The sequence below is a fragment of the Calypte anna genome, chromosome 7 (assembly GCF_003957555.1).
Source record: "Calypte anna isolate BGI_N300 chromosome 7, bCalAnn1_v1.p, whole genome shotgun sequence".
NCBI lineage: Eukaryota > Metazoa > Chordata > Aves > Apodiformes > Trochilidae > Calypte > Calypte anna.
The window spans coordinates 35,885,529-35,909,143 of NC_044253.1; the positions used below are offsets into that span (position 1 = coordinate 35,885,529).

At 39.4% G+C, this 23,615-nt stretch overlaps 1 protein-coding gene across 1 annotated transcript in view; it reads left to right on the plus strand.

The window, feature by feature from the left end:
* Positions 1-23,615, plus strand: part of ADAM23 (ADAM metallopeptidase domain 23) — a 46,740-nt gene that overhangs the window by 15,711 nt on the left and 7,414 nt on the right. The window contains exons 4-21 of the mRNA XM_030454646.1: positions 4,564-4,627; positions 6,478-6,560; positions 7,317-7,380; positions 8,717-8,789; positions 9,235-9,308; positions 10,190-10,255; positions 11,819-11,890; positions 13,555-13,721; positions 15,453-15,537; positions 16,231-16,321; positions 17,926-17,974; positions 19,551-19,650; positions 20,643-20,714; positions 21,078-21,164; positions 21,491-21,571; positions 22,287-22,337; positions 22,789-22,852; positions 23,370-23,475. Of these exons, the coding sequence (XP_030310506.1) occupies positions 4,564-4,627; positions 6,478-6,560; positions 7,317-7,380; positions 8,717-8,789; positions 9,235-9,308; positions 10,190-10,255; positions 11,819-11,890; positions 13,555-13,721; positions 15,453-15,537; positions 16,231-16,321; positions 17,926-17,974; positions 19,551-19,650; positions 20,643-20,714; positions 21,078-21,164; positions 21,491-21,571; positions 22,287-22,337; positions 22,789-22,852; positions 23,370-23,475 (1,449 nt within the window). The remainder of the gene's footprint in view (positions 1-4,563; positions 4,628-6,477; positions 6,561-7,316; positions 7,381-8,716; positions 8,790-9,234; positions 9,309-10,189; positions 10,256-11,818; positions 11,891-13,554; positions 13,722-15,452; positions 15,538-16,230; positions 16,322-17,925; positions 17,975-19,550; positions 19,651-20,642; positions 20,715-21,077; positions 21,165-21,490; positions 21,572-22,286; positions 22,338-22,788; positions 22,853-23,369; positions 23,476-23,615) is intronic.

Here is a 23,615-nt window from a genome sequence, read left to right on the forward strand (position 1 = left end):
TTAAAAATACCAAAACTATCACCTGGGTGATAGCTTAATGATTTTGTTGTCAGGTCATCCTTTTTTCCCACCTGAAAAGCAAGGCAGACAAAACCAAACAACAAGAGCCAGAGAGTGCCAGAAGCAATTTAAAATAACTGTATTGCTCAGTATTACAGAACAGCTATGGGATGAGTTGCAGAAGTGAGTAGGTACTTCCTTGGATTCTGTAGTTATCAATAACTTAACCCATGCACCTGCATCATCACTTGTTTCTTTTGCTTTTAAACACAGATAATTGATCTACAGCCTCACACTTTGATATTTAAGCTCCTTCAAGATAACACAAGGAATAGCAGTGAAACTTGGTTGTGTTTTAAAAAATAGCAACAAATATTTGCTGTATGTTTATTCCTGGGAGACACTCTTGTCAGAGCAGCTTCAAAGACAACAGCCAAGGAAAGACTTGTAAATACATCCTAGAAACTTCACAATTAATTTCCTTAAGAAGAGTTGATTCAACGAAGCTTGTGGAGATAACTGAAACCAGTAACAGAAACAAGGCTATAGGCACCATTTCATTGAGTGACAGCATCTTAGGATCTTACCAAACACTGTAGCAAGGTCTCAATTTGTTTTTTCATATTTTTTGGTGCTGTGTCTGTCAGATGAACAAAAACATCTGGTGTGTGTTAAGTAATGCAGCTAAACTCAGACACTAGGACTGAGCTAAAATCATTCCAGGATACTTAAGAAAAATTATTGATTGGTAGTAGGTTAAAGGTAATAATTTTAAAAGTATGCAAGACAGATAATTCAGTTGTACCCAGTTTTCTGCAGGCTGCATCCCAGGTTTCAGAAGCAAACTGTGTTGCTGTGTATGGGATGACTCCTTATCCTCCCCAGATCAGCTGCTGAGATGCCAGCTGAGGTCAGCCCCTTCTCACACTGCAGCTCTCCTGCAGTGGGCACAGCAGCACTGGAAGAGGTGCCAGGGAAGTGCATGAGAGTTCAGGAAGCATCTGCTGCTGCTGCTGCACCACATCCCTTCGCTGCTGAGTTTGCATCTGTGCGGCTCAGGCTGCAGAGCTGGTGATGCAGGAGAGCTGAATAAAAATATTCCAGATAAACAGGGCAGGGAGATAAACAGGGTGGGAGGAACTGGAAAGGACACAGCAGGCTAAGTTGATTTTTTTTTTATTAGTTCATTCAGGATGTAGCACTTGGTGCTCATTGTCAGGCACTGCACTTGTGTGTCAGTACCCTAAACGTCCTTCTGTCTGTGATCCTGGCTCAGGCAGCTGCTCCAGTTAAAGCTGGGACCAGTTAAAGCACTGCTACTGGTGATCTGCTTTCCCTTGCTGAAAATCACTTTTCCTGTACAGGATGCGTGTCTGCTCAGTCAGAATGTAAATGGATCAGCTGAAATGTGACAAATGCCATGCAGGTGAGACACGTGGATTTTCTAAAGTTCAGGGCTGCCTCTCAGAGGTAAATTTAGGCTTTCTGTAGCTGCTAATGAGGACGGGAGAGTTATTTTGTGATGTGGAGACTCCCACCTTACTTATGCAAGAGTTCTGCGTCTCATTCCTCAGGCACTTCTCCTCCTCTCTGAGCTCTTAGCCACTGAATCCCAGCCCTTTCCTTTTGATGCCACTTGCATAAAGGATCCCATCACACCTACTGGGGAAATTATAGTGCTCTTCTCTGTCTTTCATCTTGGGAAAAAAAAATTGAAAGTTAATTTGGTTAAGTGTTATTTTTTTTCTTTTCCTTGAATAATTTCTCCTTTCTTTTGTCAGAATTGTCAGGTAAAAGAATTGGTAGGGAAAATTAGCAGTAACAATTTTATGCTTATTTTTACAGCTGCTGTTATTCCTGGAGCTTTAGCAAAATATAGAATAAATTCCCTTAAGTGAAACTCTTTTTCTTTGGCAGCAGTGGAACATTTTTTCTGATTTTTTCCATTGTTAGACTGTTCTCTGCAATATCACATTTCAATGCCAACCACTTATAAGCACAGTTATAGAAGTGTTTGTACTGATTTTGTCACAATTATAGAGAGCAGGACTGAGATGAGCTTTATTACAGAAGCAGCTGATGGTGTGCAGGAGCAGAACTGTTCTGGAGGCCTTCAAACTCTGCCCCAGTCCCCTTCAAGTGAGGTGTTCCTTAAGGTATTTCCTAGTGTGGATGGATACTTAATTAGGAATAATTGATATAAAGTACATGGAAAAAAAATTCAGGTGCTCACAAAGCAGAGGCACAGAGTTTAAGGAGAAGTTGACTGATTCTATTTTTTTTTCAGTGTAAAGTTTAAATGGGAAACACTGGGACAGAAGTGCCCTGGCAGTGTGTTGGTGGTCAGGTGTGACACCCTGATGATCAGAAGCAGTGTTAAACACCCCGTTACAGCACAGCCTGAAATGAGTTTGTGGAAGACAAGATTATAAATGGTATAGTGGATTCTCTGCTCTGAACTCGTAGGTGGCAGATCCTGTTTCACACTTGGCCAAGGGGTGGTTCACAAATTAAAGATGTGTTTTGTTACAACGTGGCACTTGGGAAGTATCAGCTTTTACATCACGTTAAATGGGGTAAATCCAAGAGAGAAATGGTGTAATAAAACTACACCGAGTTGAGTCAGTAGATGCAGTGGGAAATCACCCACTGTGAGTCTCAGAAGATGCCAGGAGGATGTCACCAGCCAGCACTGAGAACACTTCTGAGGTCAGTGCAAAAAATGGGGTGTGAGAGGGTGAGTTTGATTTGGAAATGGGAAGATAAATGCTGATTCTTTACTTGGTTTGAGGAAACCAAATGTGAATTCAAGCAGGATTGTCTGGAAACATCTGAATCTGGTCAAGGCTCTTTCAAGTGTTCCAAGTGTTAACTCATCCTCAGGGATGTTTTTAAAACTTGTATCTAGCCAGAATTTTCCATTTCCCCACTTGTGTCAGTGACCTCTTCCCTTGTCTGTACAACCCCGTAAGTACTGAGGGATACACAGCAGTCCTTGTGCTTCCTAGTGAGTATGAAAAATGCAAAGAATCAAGTGACATGATCAGCACTCTATCAAGTTTAATTGCTTTGTATCCCTAATCCACTCCAGACTTTGCCACGCTGAGGAAGTGAATGCCTGCACTGTTGTGAAACGTTTACAAGATTTATTAAAGCACTTGTATTCTCCTGCAGAAAATTCACAGCCTGCTCTGATACAAACAGAGAAAGTTAAAATGATTTCATGCGAGTAAATTTATTTTTAAATCGGCACCTTAAAAATAAATCTATTAAATGTTGCCATAAAAATGAGAGTTAAGACAAATGATGGGAGTCCAGTAATTATTCATGAGCGTTAGTGTTGAGTGCTGGGTTTGCAGGCACAGAGTGCACATAATGTGGTCTCTCCCTGCCATGAGAAGAGACTTTTAAGAGACCCAGAGGTCACCAGCTTCTGCAGGAGCCTCCCTGCCACGGGCAGTGCCTGATAAATGCAGCAGGAAGGATGGATTGTATGGGCCAGGAGCCCCAGAGTCAGTGCTACAGGGCTGCTGACAGCCTGGTCTGAGGCTTCAGATACCCTCGGCATGAGTTGTTAGTCAGGAATTCCCCCCAGAGCTGTTTTGTCAGAGCAGGCTCCCAAACGATGGTATTTTTTATTCATAGCAACAATATATTTGTTTTTATACGGGCTCTCAGGGGCTTGAAAAATGCTGAGAGTCCTGGATGACATTAAGCAAAGTGCTTACCCTGCATATCTGATGGGGTCAGTTAACATCTCTAATTGCTGTGCTCTCCTTGGGCTGCTGTGTTGCAACCCTGATTACAGCTTGGCGAGAGAGGTGAATGGGGCATTGGAGTCATCCCGGGATGTGTACAGACAAGCTCATCTTAAAAAAAAATAAATTGAAAGATTAAAAAAAAAAAATACTAATTTGAAGTCCCCAATATCCAGTATGGGGAATTTCTGAGCTTCAGAAACGTTTCTTACCAGAGCTGGGAATAAAAGAGGTAACGTGGGGGGTTTGGTGTGTTGTGTTTTGGTTTGTTTGCTCTTTAAGAGCATTGCTGGGTTTGAAAAAAAGTGGGTATTTGCAGTTGTGAAAATGAGGCACAGGAGGAGAAGTTTGCACTCTTGTCTTCAGAAGAATCGTGTGTGTATTTGTTCAGCTTTGCTTATAGACTGTTTAATTTTTAAAGAAAACATAAAGCTTGTTTGAAAATCATAATGAAATAACCATACCTTTTGTCAGTACCAGTTACTGACAGCATGTAAAACTCTAATGCCACAGGGTATTTTAATTAAATTTTGTTGCATACTTAAAAGGCTGATAATATAATTACAAATGTAAAGTATAGGATATCAGAATGAAACTGCCCCTTCTGTAACCACTTTGGCTTTCAGTGCACCAGCAAACCACTCGCTGGACACAAGCTGCTTGATTATTTAAAAACTCGTTTATGAGGAGAAAACAAATTATTCAGAAATCCTGACAAAAGGAAAACAAAAACCTCAAGCCCACACATAGCAGTAGAAAGAATATTATTATTTTTTTTCATCTTGATTTTTCCTCTCTTTGACAGTGACTTGTTATCTTCCAATTATGTGGAGATTCACTACGAAGATGGAAAACCAAAGTATTCTAAGGTATCGTGTTCCTAAGATGTGTCAGCCTGGTCTTCCTGAGGGAACAGTGCCAATAAAATAATGAAAAGAAGTTTTCCAAGACTTGTAAAAAGGGTAGAAGCCTTTTTTCCACACAGGCACAGCTGTGAGTTCATCTTGTAATGCAAGAACTGTACCTGAAGGAAAGCTGTGAGTCAGGGTGAAGGGTAAGCAGTGGCAGGTGGTAGTGGTGGGCATGATCCAGAGAGTGCCACAACAATCACACCTTGTGGAGTGCAGAGTGAAGTCACCATCAGTGCAGGCAGCATTAATTATTTACATGTCCTCAGCACAGAGTGCAAGGGGAACAGATAATGGTAATACAAGACTCAGAAAAAAAACTTTGCAGTGTTGTTTCTTGGCATGAATTATACAGCTGTGAAACAGAAAATGAAAAACTTAACTCCAGGGGTTAAGGTTTCAGTTATTAGAAAACCAGTGTATTGCTTGAGATCCAATTAATTAAATTTGTCACACCAGCTCCCCAGTTGAATTCAATGTTGATCCAAAGACAAAGAGATTAAAGTGATGCAAGACAGTTGGTCCCTGTCTGAGGGAACCAGGGGAGCCTTTGTAGGAGTAACAAAATAAGGACTGGTAGATCCCCTAGGAAGGCATCAGCTAAATTTTCAGGGAATTACTTCTTAAATATTTGGTATGAACACTGGAATATGTGATGTGAGCTTGTTAATGTGAAATTTACCTCTAGAGTAGAAGAAAGACAGCATTCAAGTTGCATTTATACCTTCAGCAGGTCCGGACTGCTGCTTGTACAAGTGTTAGATGTGTTAGATGTCTACTTTGTTTTTTTGCCCTTCTTATAGAGAATCTCAAATAAAATTGTATCGCAGCAAAGGGCGAAATGAAACAGTTACATAGCAATACAATTATTGCAACAGAGTTTTGTTTTCTTCCCTTAAAGTAACAAAAAGGGTTCAGTGTACCCTCCTAAGGAAGTTGTTTCATTAGGACTCAGTACTCTGCAGAAGAGGCAAAAATGCAAACTGATGCGAGCAAACAGTTCCCTCAGGCAGCTGGAGAAGCTCATGCAAGTGTCAGCTGCAGCACGGGCACTGCGGCTGCTGAATCATGGATCTGGCTGGGAAATTGTACTGAAACTCCAGAGTCAGCAGCTGGGCTACCTGTGCGTGCTGCAGTAACTCCTCCCGGCTGCATGCGGGATGCTGATCGACTGGTTCAGAAACCACAGCAGCTCCGGAGGTCGCAGTAAGCTGTGGAAGGCTGCGCTATCAGCTCAGAAAATACACACAGAACACACACACGGTTGTTGGGAGCAGATCAAGCAAGGGCTGCATCCTGGGCTTTTGCACTACCTTACAATCCTTGTGAAACCTGAGTAAGGGAAAGTTTGTTTGGATTCCTGGTGTGGGTGTAAAGAAGTGAGATCCTGATGGTAAGAACTGTATTTCCTAGGAAGAGGTAGTTTTATTACAAGAGTGAAAACACTGAAGAGCAACAGCAGTTTCTGTACTCAGGTGGTGTCTTTAAAGAGAATTAAAAAGCTGTATGTGTCAGAAGGACAAGCACAATTTTGGTGTTAAAAAGCCTGGGTTTTGCACTCTCCCTGATGGGAAGGTGCACACGCAGTGACTGCGTGGTACCGTGTTAGGATTATGCACATCAGCCTGGTAGGAATTTCATACAAAATCTGAATTTAAGATGGCCCTTGGTATTTGCTTCAGCAGTCGTTGCTTTCTCTGTTCCTAATGCAAGGTGTTAGATTTTTTTGGTTTGTTTTTTTTTTTCCCTTGGGTTTGCAGACAGACATTAAATTAGGTTTAATTGTATGTTTCTTTTATAAATGCCATTAGGGTGGAGAGCATTGTTACTACCATGGGAATATCAGGGGTATCAAGGATTCCAGAGTTGCTCTTTCAACGTGTAATGGACTTCAGTAAGTGCACGTTCTCATTTTTCAGACAAGGCCATTAATTAACTAATTATTACTCTTGAAGATTATCTCTTAATATGTGAGGGACCAAAACCCTCCAAGCCCAAAGGTTTTTGATGTCTGGAACTGCCAGTTCCAGCTGTGCCAAAATGCAAGAATTTTTTGTTAGTTTCACTGGGATTCAAGTCTTTATGTGCTGCCTCCTGAAACCTTTGAACGTAGCAAATGAAAATAAATATTTCACCAGGTGACTTCTTCTGAACAATAACTGTAATTTAGGAGTCTGCACGCTCAGTACTCATGTATCACTCTGTCACCCAGTGGAAGAAGTGATCTTTTTGTTACACTGTACAAGCAAAAAGTGCAAGGAAATATTCTGTACTAGGGTTAGTTCCTGTCAGTGCAGCTCAGCTGTTGCTTACACTCTGCATGTTGATGTCTGTGTCTCAGCACTTCCCCAGGGCAAACCTTTTGGTGGGTCACCCTTACACTGCCATCCCATCCAGTGGTAGCTCATTAGAACCTGCCCAGTTGCTTCATAACAATCTTTAGTGCTACCCACAAGCAGTAGGAATTAATATAGATGGAACTTAGACATATGGAAGGAATATATATGGAACTTAGACATATGGAAGCAATATCTATGGAACTTATACATAGGGAAGCATTTTTCAGCCCTAGATTTGATTTGTGTCTAATCAAAACCAGTCCAGTGAGTTGCCATGTCACCACTCTCACCTCTGTCTCTCCACACCCTAGTGGCATGTTTGAAGACAGCACTTACTCCTACCTGATAGAGCCACTGGACCTGACCCACACTGCAGTAAGTTCTTGTTTCTCTGGTTTCTTCAGTTTGGAAAAGCAAATAGCAAATAAAAGTATCAGAATAAATCAATTTCTCATGCATTCATATGAAAAACAAGTATTTTAAAACACTTGATTGGAATTTATTTAAGACACAAATTGCCTTAAATATGAATTGCCTAAGATTTTTCTTTGCTTTCCCTTAATCTTTCTTTTCCTAGAGAAAGGGAACAACAACTGATTCCTAGTTATTGTTATCTTTTAGTTTTTGGGAGCAGACTGATAAGACTCTTTCCATAGCAAATGGTAATGATGTGTCAAGAAGTGTTTATCCATTTGCTTTAGTACTTCAAATAAAGGATCTGCAGATTCACAGAAGGGATCTCTGGAAGCCTTTTATTCATCCCTCTCTCTAAACACTTGGATCAGATCACTCTCTGATGTTTCCACAAAGACTTTAATGGAGCAGATGTTTTATCTGGGAATCTCTAACTCCATGTGTTGGGTCAGTGGTCACTGTATATTCTGCTTTACGTGATTCTGACCCAGCTCTGCACAGCTTTCAGAGGCTCATTCCTGATTGCACCACACGAGATAAATATCCCTGACACAGCCACCAGCATGTAGTTTACTAATCCTAACTATAGCAGATGCTAGAAAGACACAATTTATTTTTATTTTTTTTTTCCCCAGAAACCCCAAGCATTATTTTCCCCTGATGTGTCTGTGTCTGTCAGGGAGGTTACAGAACAGCAGCATCCCACCCCTGGCACAGAGCTGCTTGTTTTGGCAGGCTCTGCAGAGGAGGTGTTAGGGAAGGGAGGGTGACTGTCTTCCAGAGCAGATGCCAAAACTTGATCACTTGGGGCATGGCAGACTTCTGAAGAAAATACACATTAAAAATGGTTTTAAGCGTTGAATACACCAACAAACCAGGGTGAAAGGGTCCTGTTAAAGATTGGTTAGTTTCTTGAATTTTATTAGAAAGCTATTTTTGTGACAAATAGCAGTAGCTGCTTCTCACCCATGGGAGCAGTTTATCTCTATACCAGATATATCTGATTTATCAGGATGAATGCTGCTCTCTGACATTAAGGCTTTTAGAGGACTTTCTCCAAGTACTCTCAAAGACATCTGATATATTTCAGTTCTGTAGGCCAGGAACTCTGCTGAAGCAGAGAGGCTCCATGATTTGCTCAGGATTGCAGAGAGATGCAATTAGTACCATGCCAAACTGGTACTGTGGTTGCTGGTATCTTATGGAAAAATAATAAAAAATTTATATACTGAAAGAAGTGCCTCAGTTTTCACTTGACATTATTAATTTGAAGAAAATGTATCTTTTTTCTTATCAGGAAAGTAAAAGTAGGCCACACATCATCCAAAGAACTTTTGGAACACAAGCTTCCAAGCAGTTACAAGACCTTGGTATGTTTTTGCTTATGAATTTTTTTCTGTATCAGAAATAATTGTATATATAACTTGAAAAACTTCAGAATTAGGCTAATGGTCTGTACCAAATCCCTGATTATTTAGAAGAACTTGAAAAACAGATCCTGACTTGACTAGTTTCACAGTTATGGTGATGAACTTAGAAATACAAGAGAGAAGCTGAAAAACTCCCAGCCATGAAGATTTAGGTTTCTCCTGCAAGTGATTTGATTTAATCAACCCCAGTAATGAGGAGAGGAGATGGAAGAAGACACATCCTAAGCCTGGGCTGCAGTCTCTTTACCTCCACTTGCATGCTTTAATTTTAACTTTAAATTTCTAAAGGACTTGGCTTGAGTTTTGATGCATTTTATGTTCTGTGAACAGTGCTGTACATAGTTTAAAATAATGCCATGAGATTCTTAAATTGTAATTTGTACAGAGACAGCATCCAGTTCTGAGTGGCCCTTCCTGTCTGAACTGCAGTGGCTGAGGAGAAGGAGAAGAAAGAGAGCAGTGAGTAGAAATCTGACCCTGACTTAAGACTTTTTATAAAAACAAAACCAAACCCGGTAATGTGTGGATTTTCCTGATGCTGAGAGAACACAGGCTTAAGAAAACAAATATTGTTAGCTTGGTATTGTCACATTATACAATCATTAAATGATAAAACAAGATTATTCTCTAAAAATAGGATATGTGGGGAAAACTGGATAAACTATACATCAGTTGAACAGCAGTTTAGTACTGACAGTTATTTTAGAAAGTAATTAATTTTAAGTTTTGAGTCTGCTTGAAGACAAAGAATAAAGTCTTGCTACTTTGTAGATAGCTGACTTTATTTTAATGATTAAGTTAAATATCCCAGTAAGGGCACCCAGAACTGGGTTACTGAGAGAACAGAAGTGGGCAGCCCTCATGATCTCCACATCCACACGTGTCAGGATTAAGGCAGTAATTGAGCTAAAGATTAATCTGTATTTTTTCACTGAGATGCATGATCCACAGAACAGTTTTTGAGAATGCATCTACTTTTAGTAACTTATTTCTTCATTAAATCTGTGAATACTCCAGCAGAGCAAAAGTTTTCAGCATTTGAGGTTTTCCTCCTTTGTGAAAGTAAGAGAGGAGGAGGGGAGCAATGGTGGCCTCTGTGCTGACCCCAAAAGAACAGACTACACATTTTTAATGAAATAACTGGTTCTCAACCAGTGGTTATCATAACTCAGCCAAGTTTCTGGAGCCTTCCTTATTTACCCTACTTGAGCATCTGGCCCACTTTCTGCAGGCTCACACATCCTATGTGATATTCATGGGTTATCCTATTAAATCTGCTGTTTTTTTTTTTAAATCACTACATCTTCTTGATTTCTCAAACGATTTATTTAATCCATCAGGTGTCTCGTGGTGTTTTTGAAGAAATGAAGTATCTGGAGCTCATGATAGTCAATGACCATAAAATGGTGAGTGTATAAATTCAGTGATAATCTTCCTTTTGATTATCATTTGTAGGCTGATGTACAGCACTGTGCTGCAGCAGCTGCTTTTGGGTCAAAATATTGAATTTCTGTGCAGCTGTTCACATTTGTCCTGTAAGGCACAGCCCAGACTGTTATACCTGATGATGCCTGATGTTTTCCAAGGGTTTTATACCTCTGGAACACTTTGGTATCATGGGGATGATTCAGCACATCCATCACCAACACAGTAAAGCAAAACCAAAACATTTTTGTCCAGAACAAACACCCTGACACATTCTAAACTTATACCATATCCTTAAAGTAATAAAGCAAAAGGGCTCAGAGTTCAGTTTTAATATGACCTTCCCTCATCAGTTTCATAAATCACAGAAAAAGTCTGTTTGGGCAAAAATAACCTGTATGTGATATGTTCAGCAGTGTGGGGGGCAATGAAATACACTTCTATCTCCATCTGTTCCTCTGACCTCTTGTGTTACCATCACACATGAAGAACAACCATCCCGCTCACCCCCTTGCTACAGGCACTACCTGTTGTTGTCTCCTCTCAGGATTTATTTGGTAGAACTGAAGCTCACAAGCAGTCAAGATTTTAATCTTTTCTGCTCACCATTAGAGGGCAGATTTCCCCTGCAGCAGGGTTCTCTGCTGGAGGAAGGATGTTAAACCTCTTGGGTCACTGTATGGAGTGGTTAATACAATGTACTGTCACAAAATGGTCCTTTTGTGCAACACTAAAGGCACAGCTAAACGTTTTTAACTAGGTTGTTGCACTTCTCACTCACCTGGCTTAATTCCTGTTTTAGGAACTGTATTTTAACATGGTGTGTCAGATGCTGCTGTTGATTTTGGCATTTAAATACTTTAATGAAAACCCAGAATAATTTCTGAAAGATATTACTTTACCTTCCAACTTCCAGGAATGTTTGGGATTGACTCAAAACAAAAAAAACCAAAGCCACCTCTCCCCATCCCCAATTATTTTATTCTGGTGTAATTCCTTACTGAGCAGAGTCCTGTGAGATGGATTGTCTTGGTGTAGGTCCCAGACTGTAGCTGAAAGTGCTTTGTTTTGGGGATAGTTACAGGGAAGGGTGTTTGGTGAGCTTCTTGTTATCTGTGGCATTTTGTCCATATAATACAAGATTGGTTGTGCAAAAATAACTGGAATGTGAAGAGATGGAAAGTCTGTTATCTAAAAATACAGTGTGTATGTGTTTGTGTGTGTGTCACCCTCAGACTTTCAATCTGAGAAACAGATTGTCCTGACCTGTAGTTTTGTGTCAAACATTTGGACTCTAACTCTAGGCAAGACATTTCCTGTTGCTAAATGCTCCTTTTCTGGGATGTCAGAGGCTGGCTGGCAGATGTGGCTCCCTTTACCTTCCAGGGATTCTTGAATGTGAGATACAGGCTGTGATCTGTAAAAATTTTTGAGTTTTTCCTTTCCTCTTTCCTAAACTATTCTTTTTCCCCTCTTGCTGTAAAAATAAAGCATTAGCAATAAACATTTATGTTCTCACTGTGTTCTACTTTTTCTTCTTTTAGTTCAAAAAGCACCGTTCTTCAAATGCATACACAACCAATTTTGCCAAGTCCGTGGTAAACCTTGTAGATGCTGTGAGTATCAATGTTTCTTCTAAAACAGTATCACTGACTTTGATAATTTAGTGCTGTGTTTAAGAGTTTAACATTAGCAGATACCAGGATTGTAAAAAAAAAAAAAAAAAAAAAAAAAAAAAAAGCAGCTTTAAAAATGAATTTTTAAAACTGGTTTGCAGTTCCTCTGCAGAAGAGTGGGCTGGGGTGAATGGGTAAGAAAACCAAATTCTCCTTGGCATTGCTCTCAGAGCTTGCAGCTGCCCTCAGCAGGAGGCATGCAAACTGAAGGAACTTTCAGTACCTCTCACTGCTTAAGAATGAGAATTGATCATGTTTAGATTCGTGGAACAAATCCACCCAGAAGTGGTTGAAGCTGTGAGTATAGTTCACAAAGGATACAGATATCTATGGGGAGAAAAAGAGACTGGGAATAAAAATGCTCCCTTATAAACCTGTATTCACAGCTTAAAAACAACCAAAATCCCATTTTCATGTTCATCACAAACAGCATACTTGCAGGTGTGACTGAATTTAGAACAACTTCACCTACAGCACATAAACTAAAAGTATGATTTTTGGTAAAACATGATTTTTAAAAATCTTTTTGATAATACAGGTAGTGACCACACCTGAGTGTGTGTGTGACACATCGAGTGTCCTCAATATGTCTCCCTCAGACTGAAGCATATTAATATTCCTTTTGCCTTCAAAACTGAGTTTAGCTGATTTCTCTCTCTTGCTCTTATATTTATTGTTTTTTCCCCCAACTTGAATGTTATATATTGAACTTATAATAGGGATAAATCTGCTTTGATAAAGAAGGCTGGCATGCTAGGCAGTGCTGGTTTATTCAGTATGAAGATCTATCATAAATGCAGGGAAGATTTTTGCAGTTGATGTTGGGTCTTGTAGGTTTAATTTGGTAAAAAGATAATAAAAGCATCTATTTAAAATCTGCAAGTTTTAAAATCTGCAAGTTCTGAATAACCTTAATTAATAACTTCTGACATTTTATAACCTGAACCTAAAAAAAAGCAGCAGTATTATTTCTGAATTCAGTATCAGGCCCAAAGTTACAACTGATACTTGAAAGCAGTTTTGTAATTATTAGGGCCTGACTGTCATTGCCTTGTCTGTTGCTGCAGGATCATTAAAACTAATTGCAAAATTAATGTTCCTTCTTAATTCTGACATTATGTGAGTAGCATTAAGCGATGACACTAGAAATGGAAATCAAGCATGTGAATTACATTCCGGATATACTGGAGACCTGAGAAGTTATTTAATCTTGATTTAAGAGATGAGTTTGGCTCTTCTTTGTCTTTAAAATCTTTCTGCTCTTTTTCTTGAAGAGAAGATTACCCCTTATCCATTTACCTTTCTTCTTTGCTGATTTTTGTGCAGGTTTGCCACAAAATCCCGTGGTGAAATTTAACAGGAGAATTTTAAAGAGAAGGGAGTAGCTAAAAAAAGAGAGCCTGTTTCTTTTGTTGTCTAAAACGTGAAATGTGAGTTGATGAGGATATTACACGTTAGGGAATCCAAGGCACTTCCAGCTAACTGTGTCCCCATGTTTCCTTTCTGCTTTCTCCCTCTCGTCCTTCCGCTTGACTCTTGACTGGCTAACTCTGCATGTTTGACCCAGTGTTCCACTCCTCTGCCTGTCATGTCTCTGCCCTCAGATATACAAGGAACAGCTCAACACCAGAGTGGTTCTTGTTGCTGTGGAAACCTGGACAGACAGAGACAGGATTAACATTCACCCCGACCCCCTGCAGATGCTTCACGACTTCTCCAGGTACCGGCAGCAGCACATCAGGCAGCACGCGGACGCTGTGCACCTCCTCTCGTAAGTACCACCAGTGCTTTACACCACTACAATTCCTGTTACACTGTTACACACTCATCTGCCTGCTGCTTTGGGCTGCCTGCCTCTTCTTGCTGCCTTTTTTTGCTTGGTAGTCACTACATCAGGCAACATCGACCTCGGGAAGCTTCCTCTATTTTTCAACACATGGTTCTGTTTTTAGCAGGTGTAGTCTGTGCTATGGTCATGCTGATAAACACCTGTAGTGACATTTCAGTGTCCTTGCAACCTGCAGACACTGTCACGTATTTGAAGTGTCTTCTGACAAGCCCCTAAGGACACCAGGTTGTGCTATCAGGTGTGTAATGCACAGCTTTCCCAGAAAGGAGCAGGAGAGGGCAGAGCTGACAGCTGTAGGTGTTGCCACAGTGGTGTTACAGTTCCTCTGGCTACTGACAGGTGTAGCTGCAGTGATGGTTTGTCAGTGGCAGAGCTGCAATGAATTGTTTTCTGACACTGTGTGCTGGGGGGAAATTCCACTCACCTTGTCAGGCACAACATCAGTCTCCAGCAGCAGTTGTTTTTTTACTTCCCAGCACTGTAAGCGAAGATGAGGAACAGTGGGATGCCTCACAGGTGGCATGGCAAACGTCCTCCATGTCAGTCTCTTATCACTCATCTGCAGAAAGAGATAAAAATAAGGGATGAAGACTTTCCTTCAGCCTCTGTCACAGCTGTACTGCCACAACACAATGCTCATGGCTCTTTTCACAAGCTAGGCCAGGTGCTGATGTGTGCACTCATACAGCCTGTCACCTGCTGAAGAGTCTGCCAGCAGGCAAACGGGCTCTTCCCAGTGGTGCACAGTGAAACTGAAACAATGATGTAATAATAAAGAAAGAAAGAATGAAATAATAATATTGCAGAAACTGAAATACAGCAAATTCCATTCACACACAGGGAAAAAAACAACAGCTTTTGCTGTGGTGGTGGTCAGGTGCTTCAACAGTTTGCCCAGAGAGGCTGTGGAGTGTGTGTGTGTGTGTGTGTGTGTGTGTGTGTGTGTGCTTGGAGATATCCAAAATCCAGCTGAACATGGGGATCATTCATAATAATTTATAAACAGTTTATAGAGTCATTTGTAAGTTGCAGATTACATTAAGTTAACTTAGTTATTTGAGGTTTAGCTGTTGTTTACAGAAAAAAAAAAGGTATTTAAATAAAATTTTGTGGTATATCAGTGGTTCAGAAACCTGCCCCCCAGGCACTCACCTCAAATGAAAGGAGGCAGGTGGAACAGCAGGATTAAATTACCTTCCCTGTAGGGTATGCTGCTCAGCCTTTTCATTTGGAGTTGAAACAAGAACTTAAATTGGTTTGGATTAAGATCACGATGAAAAAAACTCTCTACAGCAACACAATTCACTACAGAATTCCTTCTTGACAGGTTACAAATTGAGATATATTGGTACCTTTTTAAAGGAAATGTTATCATTATATTTCCATGGGAGTCTGGTTCTCCAGCTTTCTCTGCCTGGTTTGTGGCTTAGGACTGATTCTAACTCTCCAACACAAAAATGGTATTTTTGTCAAGTTTGTGTCTAATTGGCACTTTGATGTTGGTGTTCTGTTTGTAAAGTTGCTGTTACTTTTGATGTTAGATGAGGCTCAGTGTATATGCAGGGTATCAGAGCAGGTGATCTTTAAGTAAGGTCTTGGTGCCCAGTGCCCGTGTGTTGCATTTTATTTATTGCATTTTTATTTGTTTGTAAGGAACGTGACATTCCATTACAAGAGGAGCAGCTTAAGTTACTTTGGAGGAGTTTGCTCTGTGGCCAGAGGAGTAGGAGTGAACGAGGTAATTCTTTATCCATGACTAAAGTGAAATAGAAACTGTACATTATAACCTGCAAGCTTATTATGTTTCAGTATTCAGTATCTTTAAAGATAACTTATGTATTAGAAAGTTAGGATTATTGTATCATCATTGAACTACTGCTCACCTTGCTTTTCTTTTTAACAAATTTTCCTCCTGTCTGTTGTTATTCTCTTAATAAGATCTTAAATGGACTTCAAGTGTGTTGGACAGAAATTTAGACTCAAAAATCTCAGACAGGAGTACCTGAAATGCAGCACTGAACATCCTTTTGGCTCTTTCCACTCTAAGAACCTTGATCTGAGGTGCTGATGACACAGATTTTGATGACTACTGATTTTTTAAAATATTAAAACTAGAAAATCTGTTTGCTGTGTACATACATTTTTAAAATGTTATTTTATCCTCAGTGCAGTGCTAAATCAATAATGAATCACACTATGATTCAATAATAATAATGGTTCATAATAAATGAATCCATAGTAACCATATTTGCAGAACTGTATTACAAATATATCAGACAGGCTCCTATCTGTAGGTTACCCAGTGGATTCCCTCAGGTGAGCAGAAGTAGTGGGCATGTGGTAAGCCAGAAAGAGGAGCCAGGTTTGTGACAATTACAATAACTTTTTTTTTTTTTCTTTTTCTTTTAATTACACTCCTCTTGACATGCAGTATGGCCTCCCCCTGGCCATGGCACAGGAGCTAGCACAGAGCCTTGCTCAGAACCTTGGGATCCAGTGGGAGCCAGCTGCCAGGAAACCAAGTATGTACATAGAGTCTCTGTTGTCCCCCTTAGCTGGGTATAGAAACCCTTCCTTGGGAATATCTGGCACAAAACACAAACCTGCTGTCCCTGTAGAACAAGAGATTGCTGCTTTTGGAAACATATCCACCTCGATTTGAGTTTAAGCTAAAAAAGAGACACTGATTTAGCACTCATTTTGTGGTGTCTTGTGTCAGGAGCTTGGATTCATAACCAGTGTTCAAAGGTGTAATGGTAAAAACACCATTCATTTAACTCAGAGATCCTTATCTATCATATTGAAATGTGCAGTTCCTACAGAACTACTTGTGATTTCTGGAAACACAACAATACCTGTATTTATTTATGTATTTATAACTGAAGGAACAGTAAGAAGCTGTAACCTCGTCCAGAGAGACATTTGCTCAGCTTAGCATCTTGCTGCTTCACAGCCTGAAGATCAGGCTGGGGTGGCTCTAAAAAGCCCTTTTTGGGGCTAAATAATAGTTGGGTTTTTCTACTCATATATTACAAGCAATTTGGCTTTTCTCTCTATTTATCTCTTCTTTAAAAATGTGAACAATAATGCTGATTTTATTTTGGAATCACTTCAGAAATCTGTGAGTTAGGAAACAATATGGAAAAGTTTAGGGAACGCTGTTCTGTGAAGCATCATTTTTGTGTAAATCTGCAATTTGCTCAAGTGTTTTCTGTATCAATTTTGATGACAGGTAAAACAGAGTTCTTATCATTTGCAAATCAGAACCTTGTAAAACTGCAAGATAGGGGGATTTAAAACAATAGCTTCCTTTCCTTATTTGGATACCTTTTCTGGGAAAAGATTAATAAAAGGCATAGAGCAGAAATAACTGTGCAAATATTCCTTGAATGTTTTCTGTGGAGAAGCAGCATGGATTTCACAGAATCACAGAATTGTCGTGGTTGGAAAAGAGCCCAAGATCACCACGTCCAACCGTGCTATCTGCTGTAGTAACTACAAAACAATACTACTTCTTTGGAAGTTACTTTTTAAGGGTAGTTTCTGACTTCTGTTTTACCAACCATGAGATGCTGATCTTTGGTTTTTACTTTATGAATTTGGTCACTGTTCACTTACATGCTGTAGCTGTAAGTAAACTGTAAATCCATTTTCACTCAACTACTTTTTCTAATGAATGTTTGATTGGCTGATTCACACATTAATGGTTCTAAGCCAAAGGGGAAAAAAGAACAATTCTCCTTCAGGGTGTTCTGTTCTTTACACATTTAGGGAGGAGGAAATGTGAACATTTTTAATCATCAGTGTGCTGCACAGGCTGCCTGTTTGGAAAGCACTCAGGAAAGAACATTTCCAGCTGGTTTTTGCTTTCTGTGCAGCCTGAAACTTTGAGGCTAAGCATGTGCACACACAGTAATTTGAAAATGTCAGCATTTATATCAAACACATTAGTATCTCTCCCAGTGGGATGGTTTCCTTTTTAGGGCTAGAATCTGTGCAGCCAAGCAACCATCTGATTTTTATGTAATTAGTCAAGGTCCATTTTTATAGTGAGTACTTTGTATTTATTGTAAGCATGTTTGTAACTGCTTTCCTTTTCTGTTGTATTTTGCTCTTGTCTGAGAAGAGTGTGACTGCACTGAATCCTGGGGTGGTTGCATCATGGAGGAAACAGGGTATGTCATAACCATCAGTAACCTAGGGCTCTGGAACCAGTTCACAGTTTACAGTGTGACAGAAATATTTATATATTGGGGTTTGTCCATGTGTTTTAGTATGAATCAGTGAGAAATTAGAAGCAGTTGAACAGCCCCAGGGATCACTGATTTCAATTTTCAGCAATTCATCCTCTTTGCTATTCACATTTTAGGGAGTTGCTCATAAATGTTGCATTTTAAAGTGCAGTGAAGTGTAATCAATAATGATTTGCTATACTTACAATCAAAAAGCAATGTATATTTTTCATTAAATCCAGTTATACTTTTCACATGCAGCTTAAAAAGTGCTATAACACATTTTTGATAAGTGATATATCTATTTTCCCTCTAATTGTTTTCCCCCAACTCCTTCAAAATTCCAATTTTGAGTGAACAGATCTCTGTTTCTCTCCCAGTGAATAAAACCTGCTTAAGTCCACAAGTGCCAGAAGACTTTTCTTAACATGTAATAATTGAGTTGGGGCAATGTGAGCTCAATAGCCATGAGCTGCTAAGAACAGAGCAGAGATGGTTCCCCCCACCTTTAATGGTGTCAATAGGTCCTATTTCCTGATCTCAAAACATGGCTAACAGAAATACCTGGCACGTTCTGTGAGAGAAATGAGTAATGAAGTAAGTTTTCATCAGGCTGGGAAAAAGGTGGAGATGAGGAAATCTGAGAGAGGTCTGTAACATCATGAACAACACAGCAATTGATTATTGTTTATTTCCAGTGTAAGAACTAGAAAGACATGAAATGAGACCAGCAAATAGTGACAGAAAAAAACAGGGTGAAATTATTCTTCTACCAGTCTGTAATTAAGCTGTGAAACTTACTGCTTTAGCATCTTGTAGATACTGAAATATTTTGGACAAATTCACGGGAAAACTAAAGATTAAGATTATTAAATAAAGACAAAACAAAGCTTCCAGAGAAAACTGTTGAGATGAAAATAGTTGGAAGCCAGGAACATATTCTGCAGGCAGTAATGCTACTCTGCTCTCTGCTTTTCCTTGGGCTTCTTCTCAGGGCCAAAACCAGAGACTGAATTTGGGTGAAGTGGATTTTTAGGCTGAGCCTTTACAGCTGTTCTTATGGCTACAAACTACTTTGACTTTTAAAATTAACTTTACTACTACGACCAGATGCATTGAGTATTTTTTAAATCCTGGCATGAAATCTGGAATGTAACCCATCTTTTGAACTGAAGCTGCAGGGAAAAGAAACCCAAGAGAATTATGCATGCAACTGAATTATGCATGCAACTGAGAAGGGTGCACAGCAGCTATTATGACCATGTGTTTTCACACTGCTAGGAAGATCCATAGACTACAGTTTCATATATCATAGACTTATAGAAAAATGCAAAATGGTTAAAACCCTTTGTTCTATTTTTACTGTTTAAGAAGAAGACTGAGCTGACATACTGTTGCACAGAGTGGTTGTAAGAAACTGGGATTTACAGTGTTAAAAAGATGTTGTGACCCCTCCACCCCCCTCGAGTAACTGTTGGTGTTTCAAGGCATTTACTCAGCTAATTGTTTGCCATTTTAGGGTGTACCATTCCAGGAAATTCTCCAAATGCAGCATTGCAGAATACAAAGAATTTTTACTTCGTGGGGGAGGTGCCTGTCTTTTCAACAGGCCAACAAAGGTAATGAGTATGTTGGTAGTCAGCACTTGTGCTAAACATTGTAATGAACATGTAAGAATTCCACTAGCACCCATCTCTTCTCAAATTAATTCAAAAGTCTATGTGGGTATTTTCTTGACTCTTCATTCCCGTAAGATTTTAAAAGTCTTAGGAGGAATGCAACTTGTTTTCCCTCACTTCTTCATGCTGGAACAGTGATGAATATCACAGTTGATTTTTCACTGCTAGATACAACCCATTCAGCATAAATGCACTACTTATTAAGCTAGAAATAGTAAAAAAAATCCAGAAGCGAGGGCGTGTTCCACACACACTCAGTTCTTGGGACTTTACCTTAGATTGTTAAAAAGAGCCAATTATCACACTAGGAATTACAGTTTGTTTACTCCCTACAGACAGCAGCAACTTGTGGTTGTTCTCAAAGTTGACTTCACCTCATTTCAGATGTACATCCTGCAAACTTTGTAATTCATATCTGTCTCCCTTTACCTTTCACTGCTTTTTTTACCTAAAAACTTACCAGAGGCCTAATTTTTCCAAGGCATTATTAGCCTGATGTTCTTCTAAAGCTGAGTAGTGGAAAATAAATCCACGTGGCTCTTTTTTGTGAAGTAATATCAGATCAGTATTGATCTATTTAATCATGGTGACAATTTGCTGTCCCAGTAGGATCTAACACCACAGGAGACTGTCAGGGTGTCTTTTTGCTGTATCCTTTGGTTGATCACCACGTTGCACAATTCACTAAAAGAATTTTGCTTGCTAGAGAGTTTGTAGTTTTTTTCCAGTCTGTAATAATTTTCTCAGCAGCTTTTACGTCTTAACAGCTCAGACTACCAGAGCTTAACAAACACACTGCCTTCCCCATCCCAGTGGCATGTTCTCTGTGAGAGCATGTTTCTGAAGCAGTGCAGAGATGGGCTGTGTGTGACAGAAAAGTCCCTTGGTGCTGGTTTGATTCTTACTTTTGGGGGGAATTTTTTTGCTTTCAGCTCTTTGAAACCACTGAGTGTGGGAATGGCTATGTAGAAGCAGGAGAGGAATGTGACTGTGGTTTCCGAATGGCAAGTAGACTTCTCTATTACTCCACAACTCTTTCTTACAAAATATTTGAAGGTAAATCATGTGATTGGTAAGGAGATTGATTTGGAGATAGGTTCTCAGGTTCAGTAAACTGTGGTTTTCTTTTCTATTGTAGAAATACTCCAAGAATGTTTTTGCAAAAAACCTGCCCTGTAGCTTCAAGTCCTAGTTCTAGTATTTAAATATAATTACACTCGTAATTAGTTTGCTTGAACTTTTCCCTGCATGACATGCAATCTACCTAAGCAGTATGCACTGGAACATAATAGCTTGTTGGAAAGACTTAGGTGAAAAAAACTTGTATAAAATGGGAAACTAAAGATATTTCTTAACCTTTCCTCCAGGAATGCTACGCAGACTGCTGTAAGAAGTGCTCTCTTTCTAATGGAGCTCACTGCAGTGATGGGCCCTGCTGTAACACCTCCTGCCTGGTGAGTCTTGGCTGCACTGCAGCTCCTGCTCTCTCTGTCAAAGTCGTGCTCAAAGTAAAAATGCCTTCTGGTAGCAATTTTGTATCAAAGATGAAAAAAACAAACCCTAAGCTTTCCAAGTATTACACACTTCGGTTTAGCCTTTAATAGGAAACTGAAATATTTTTCAACACTTTGAAATAACCATTAGGATTGAGATGTTCTGTTGCTAGCCAAGGAAAAAAAAAAAAAAAGACAAATAGATGTGATTACAGAGTGGCTGCTAAGTGAGAATTCCAAGCAGGAGCCTTTAATTTTGCTTTTACATCATATTCTTCATTTTCCAGTTTTTCCCACGAGGCTACGACTGCCGGTACGCAGTGAATGAATGTGACATTGCAGAGTTCTGCACTGGGGATTCTGGCCAGGTACCTATGCACAACTTTCCTCTGCTTTTACACTACTGACATTTATGTTCATTTCACAACAACTGAAGAGGAAAATCCAGATTAACCAACTGCACCCTCAGATACCCACAAATAACTGCAGGATTAAAAAAATAGCTCCCCTCACCAAAATTTTTTGAAACAAAAAAATGTTTCAGTTTTATCTATTTACACATAAACTATCAGCAGGGCAAAGAAAAATCATCTGTCAAACCAGGACGTCTGTAGGTTTATTTGTTTTTTTAAAACTGGTGGGGATTTGTGTATCTGTGTTGTACCTGTGACAAATACTCTCCTTTACTCTTTGCCTGGCCTATAGCATAAGTACTAATATACTGGAAATGTGAATGGATCCAAAGGTAGTAAGATAAAGTTTCATTAAATAAAATACTTGAAAATGTAAATGTAGAAAATTCCAATTAATTGAGTATTGAATAATTGAATCATTTAGTTTGGAGAAGACTCTTCAGGCTGTCAAGTCATCATCATTAGCCTCCTTTTCTTCAGCTCAGCCACCCCTCAAGAGACTTGTCTCAAGTGTTTATGGTTTTTAAGAGTGTACACATCTGTGATAACTTTAACAACTGTGAATCTTATGCATTTTGCCTGAAAATATTTGGCTGTTACTCAAAAGTATAGGAATAATTTGTATTAATATGGTAGACATGATTTAAAAAAGAATCTTTTTTTTTTTCAGTGTCCACCAAATCTTCACAAACAAGATGGGTATGCCTGTGACTCTAACCAGGTATGCAATGTTTTAGAATCCCTGCACATGAGCAAATAGGAATCAAATATAAGTATTCAGATTTTTTTGTTAATCCTGCCTTCTCCGTATCTTCATCATTTTTGTCTTTTGGACATTAGTGTTGCTTGTGCTTTCTGCAATTTATGAATACTGAAATGTTATAGTTTGAGTAAAATCTGCATTGGCATCTTTACATTCTACCTGTAGTTCTTTTCTCTACAACTATGTAAATGAGAAGCACAATGAAATGTTGGGAAGTGTGAGGCAACAACTGATGGAGAGTCTGGTCCAAAATGCACTCCATCCACCCAAATTCATGAGAGCTGCTGCACATCCCAGGATCTGCCTCAAGAATCAAGCAGAGACATTTGCTGGGGGAGGGAAGGAAATGCAGTGAGGTTCTGCTGGCACTGCTAACAGGTTCTGTTTGGTTTTGTTCTGTTTTGTTTAGGGTCGTTGCTATAATGGTGAATGCAAGACAAGAGATAACCAGTGCAAATATCTCTGGGGATCGAGTAGGTTGACTTGAACTACCTTAAATGTATCTCATTTCTTCTGTATTTTTATTTTTTGTTTCTGCCACTGTAAGTTAAAAGTCTTAAAAGTAAAAAATAGACTGTAGTGAGAAACTGGCTTGACTGGCAAGTGACATTTGGAGTTGTGTGCCTGGCAGGGAGTGGTGACAGTGAGACTGTTGTGATGTGCTGTGGTGGCAGATAGAGGCTGGGCAGCAAATGCTGGACTCTGGTGGGATTATGCAGGAAAACATACAAAATATTAGCAACTTTGAGTTACTGGTACCAGGGGGGAATAAAATCGGTTTGAGGATTTTATTGGCATTGATCAAAGCAGATGATTTGGTTTGGTTTTTGTGGGTTTTTTTTTAATGACAGATGTCCATTCCATTCTCTCAGCAGTGGTTCATGCTAACACTGCTCCACCGTGCCTCTCTTTACTATACTGAAAAAAGTTTTTCAAAGCTGTCACTTTGCCAGTGGAAAGTACATTCCTTTCTCTTTTCTTCATTAACAGAGTCTTCAGGATCAGACAAATTTTGCTATGAAAAGCTTAATACAGAAGGCACAAAAAAAGGGAACTGTGGAAAGGACGGAGACCGATGGATTCAGTGTAGCAAACAGTAAGTTCAGCTTGGTACAGATTATTTGTATTTTCCATAGATTAATATTGGTTTAATATTCTCTACTTGTTCTTGATTGCTTCAATAGTTAATGATCATTAGTGGAGAGACTTAAATTTCTTCTGATTTACTTAGTGTGT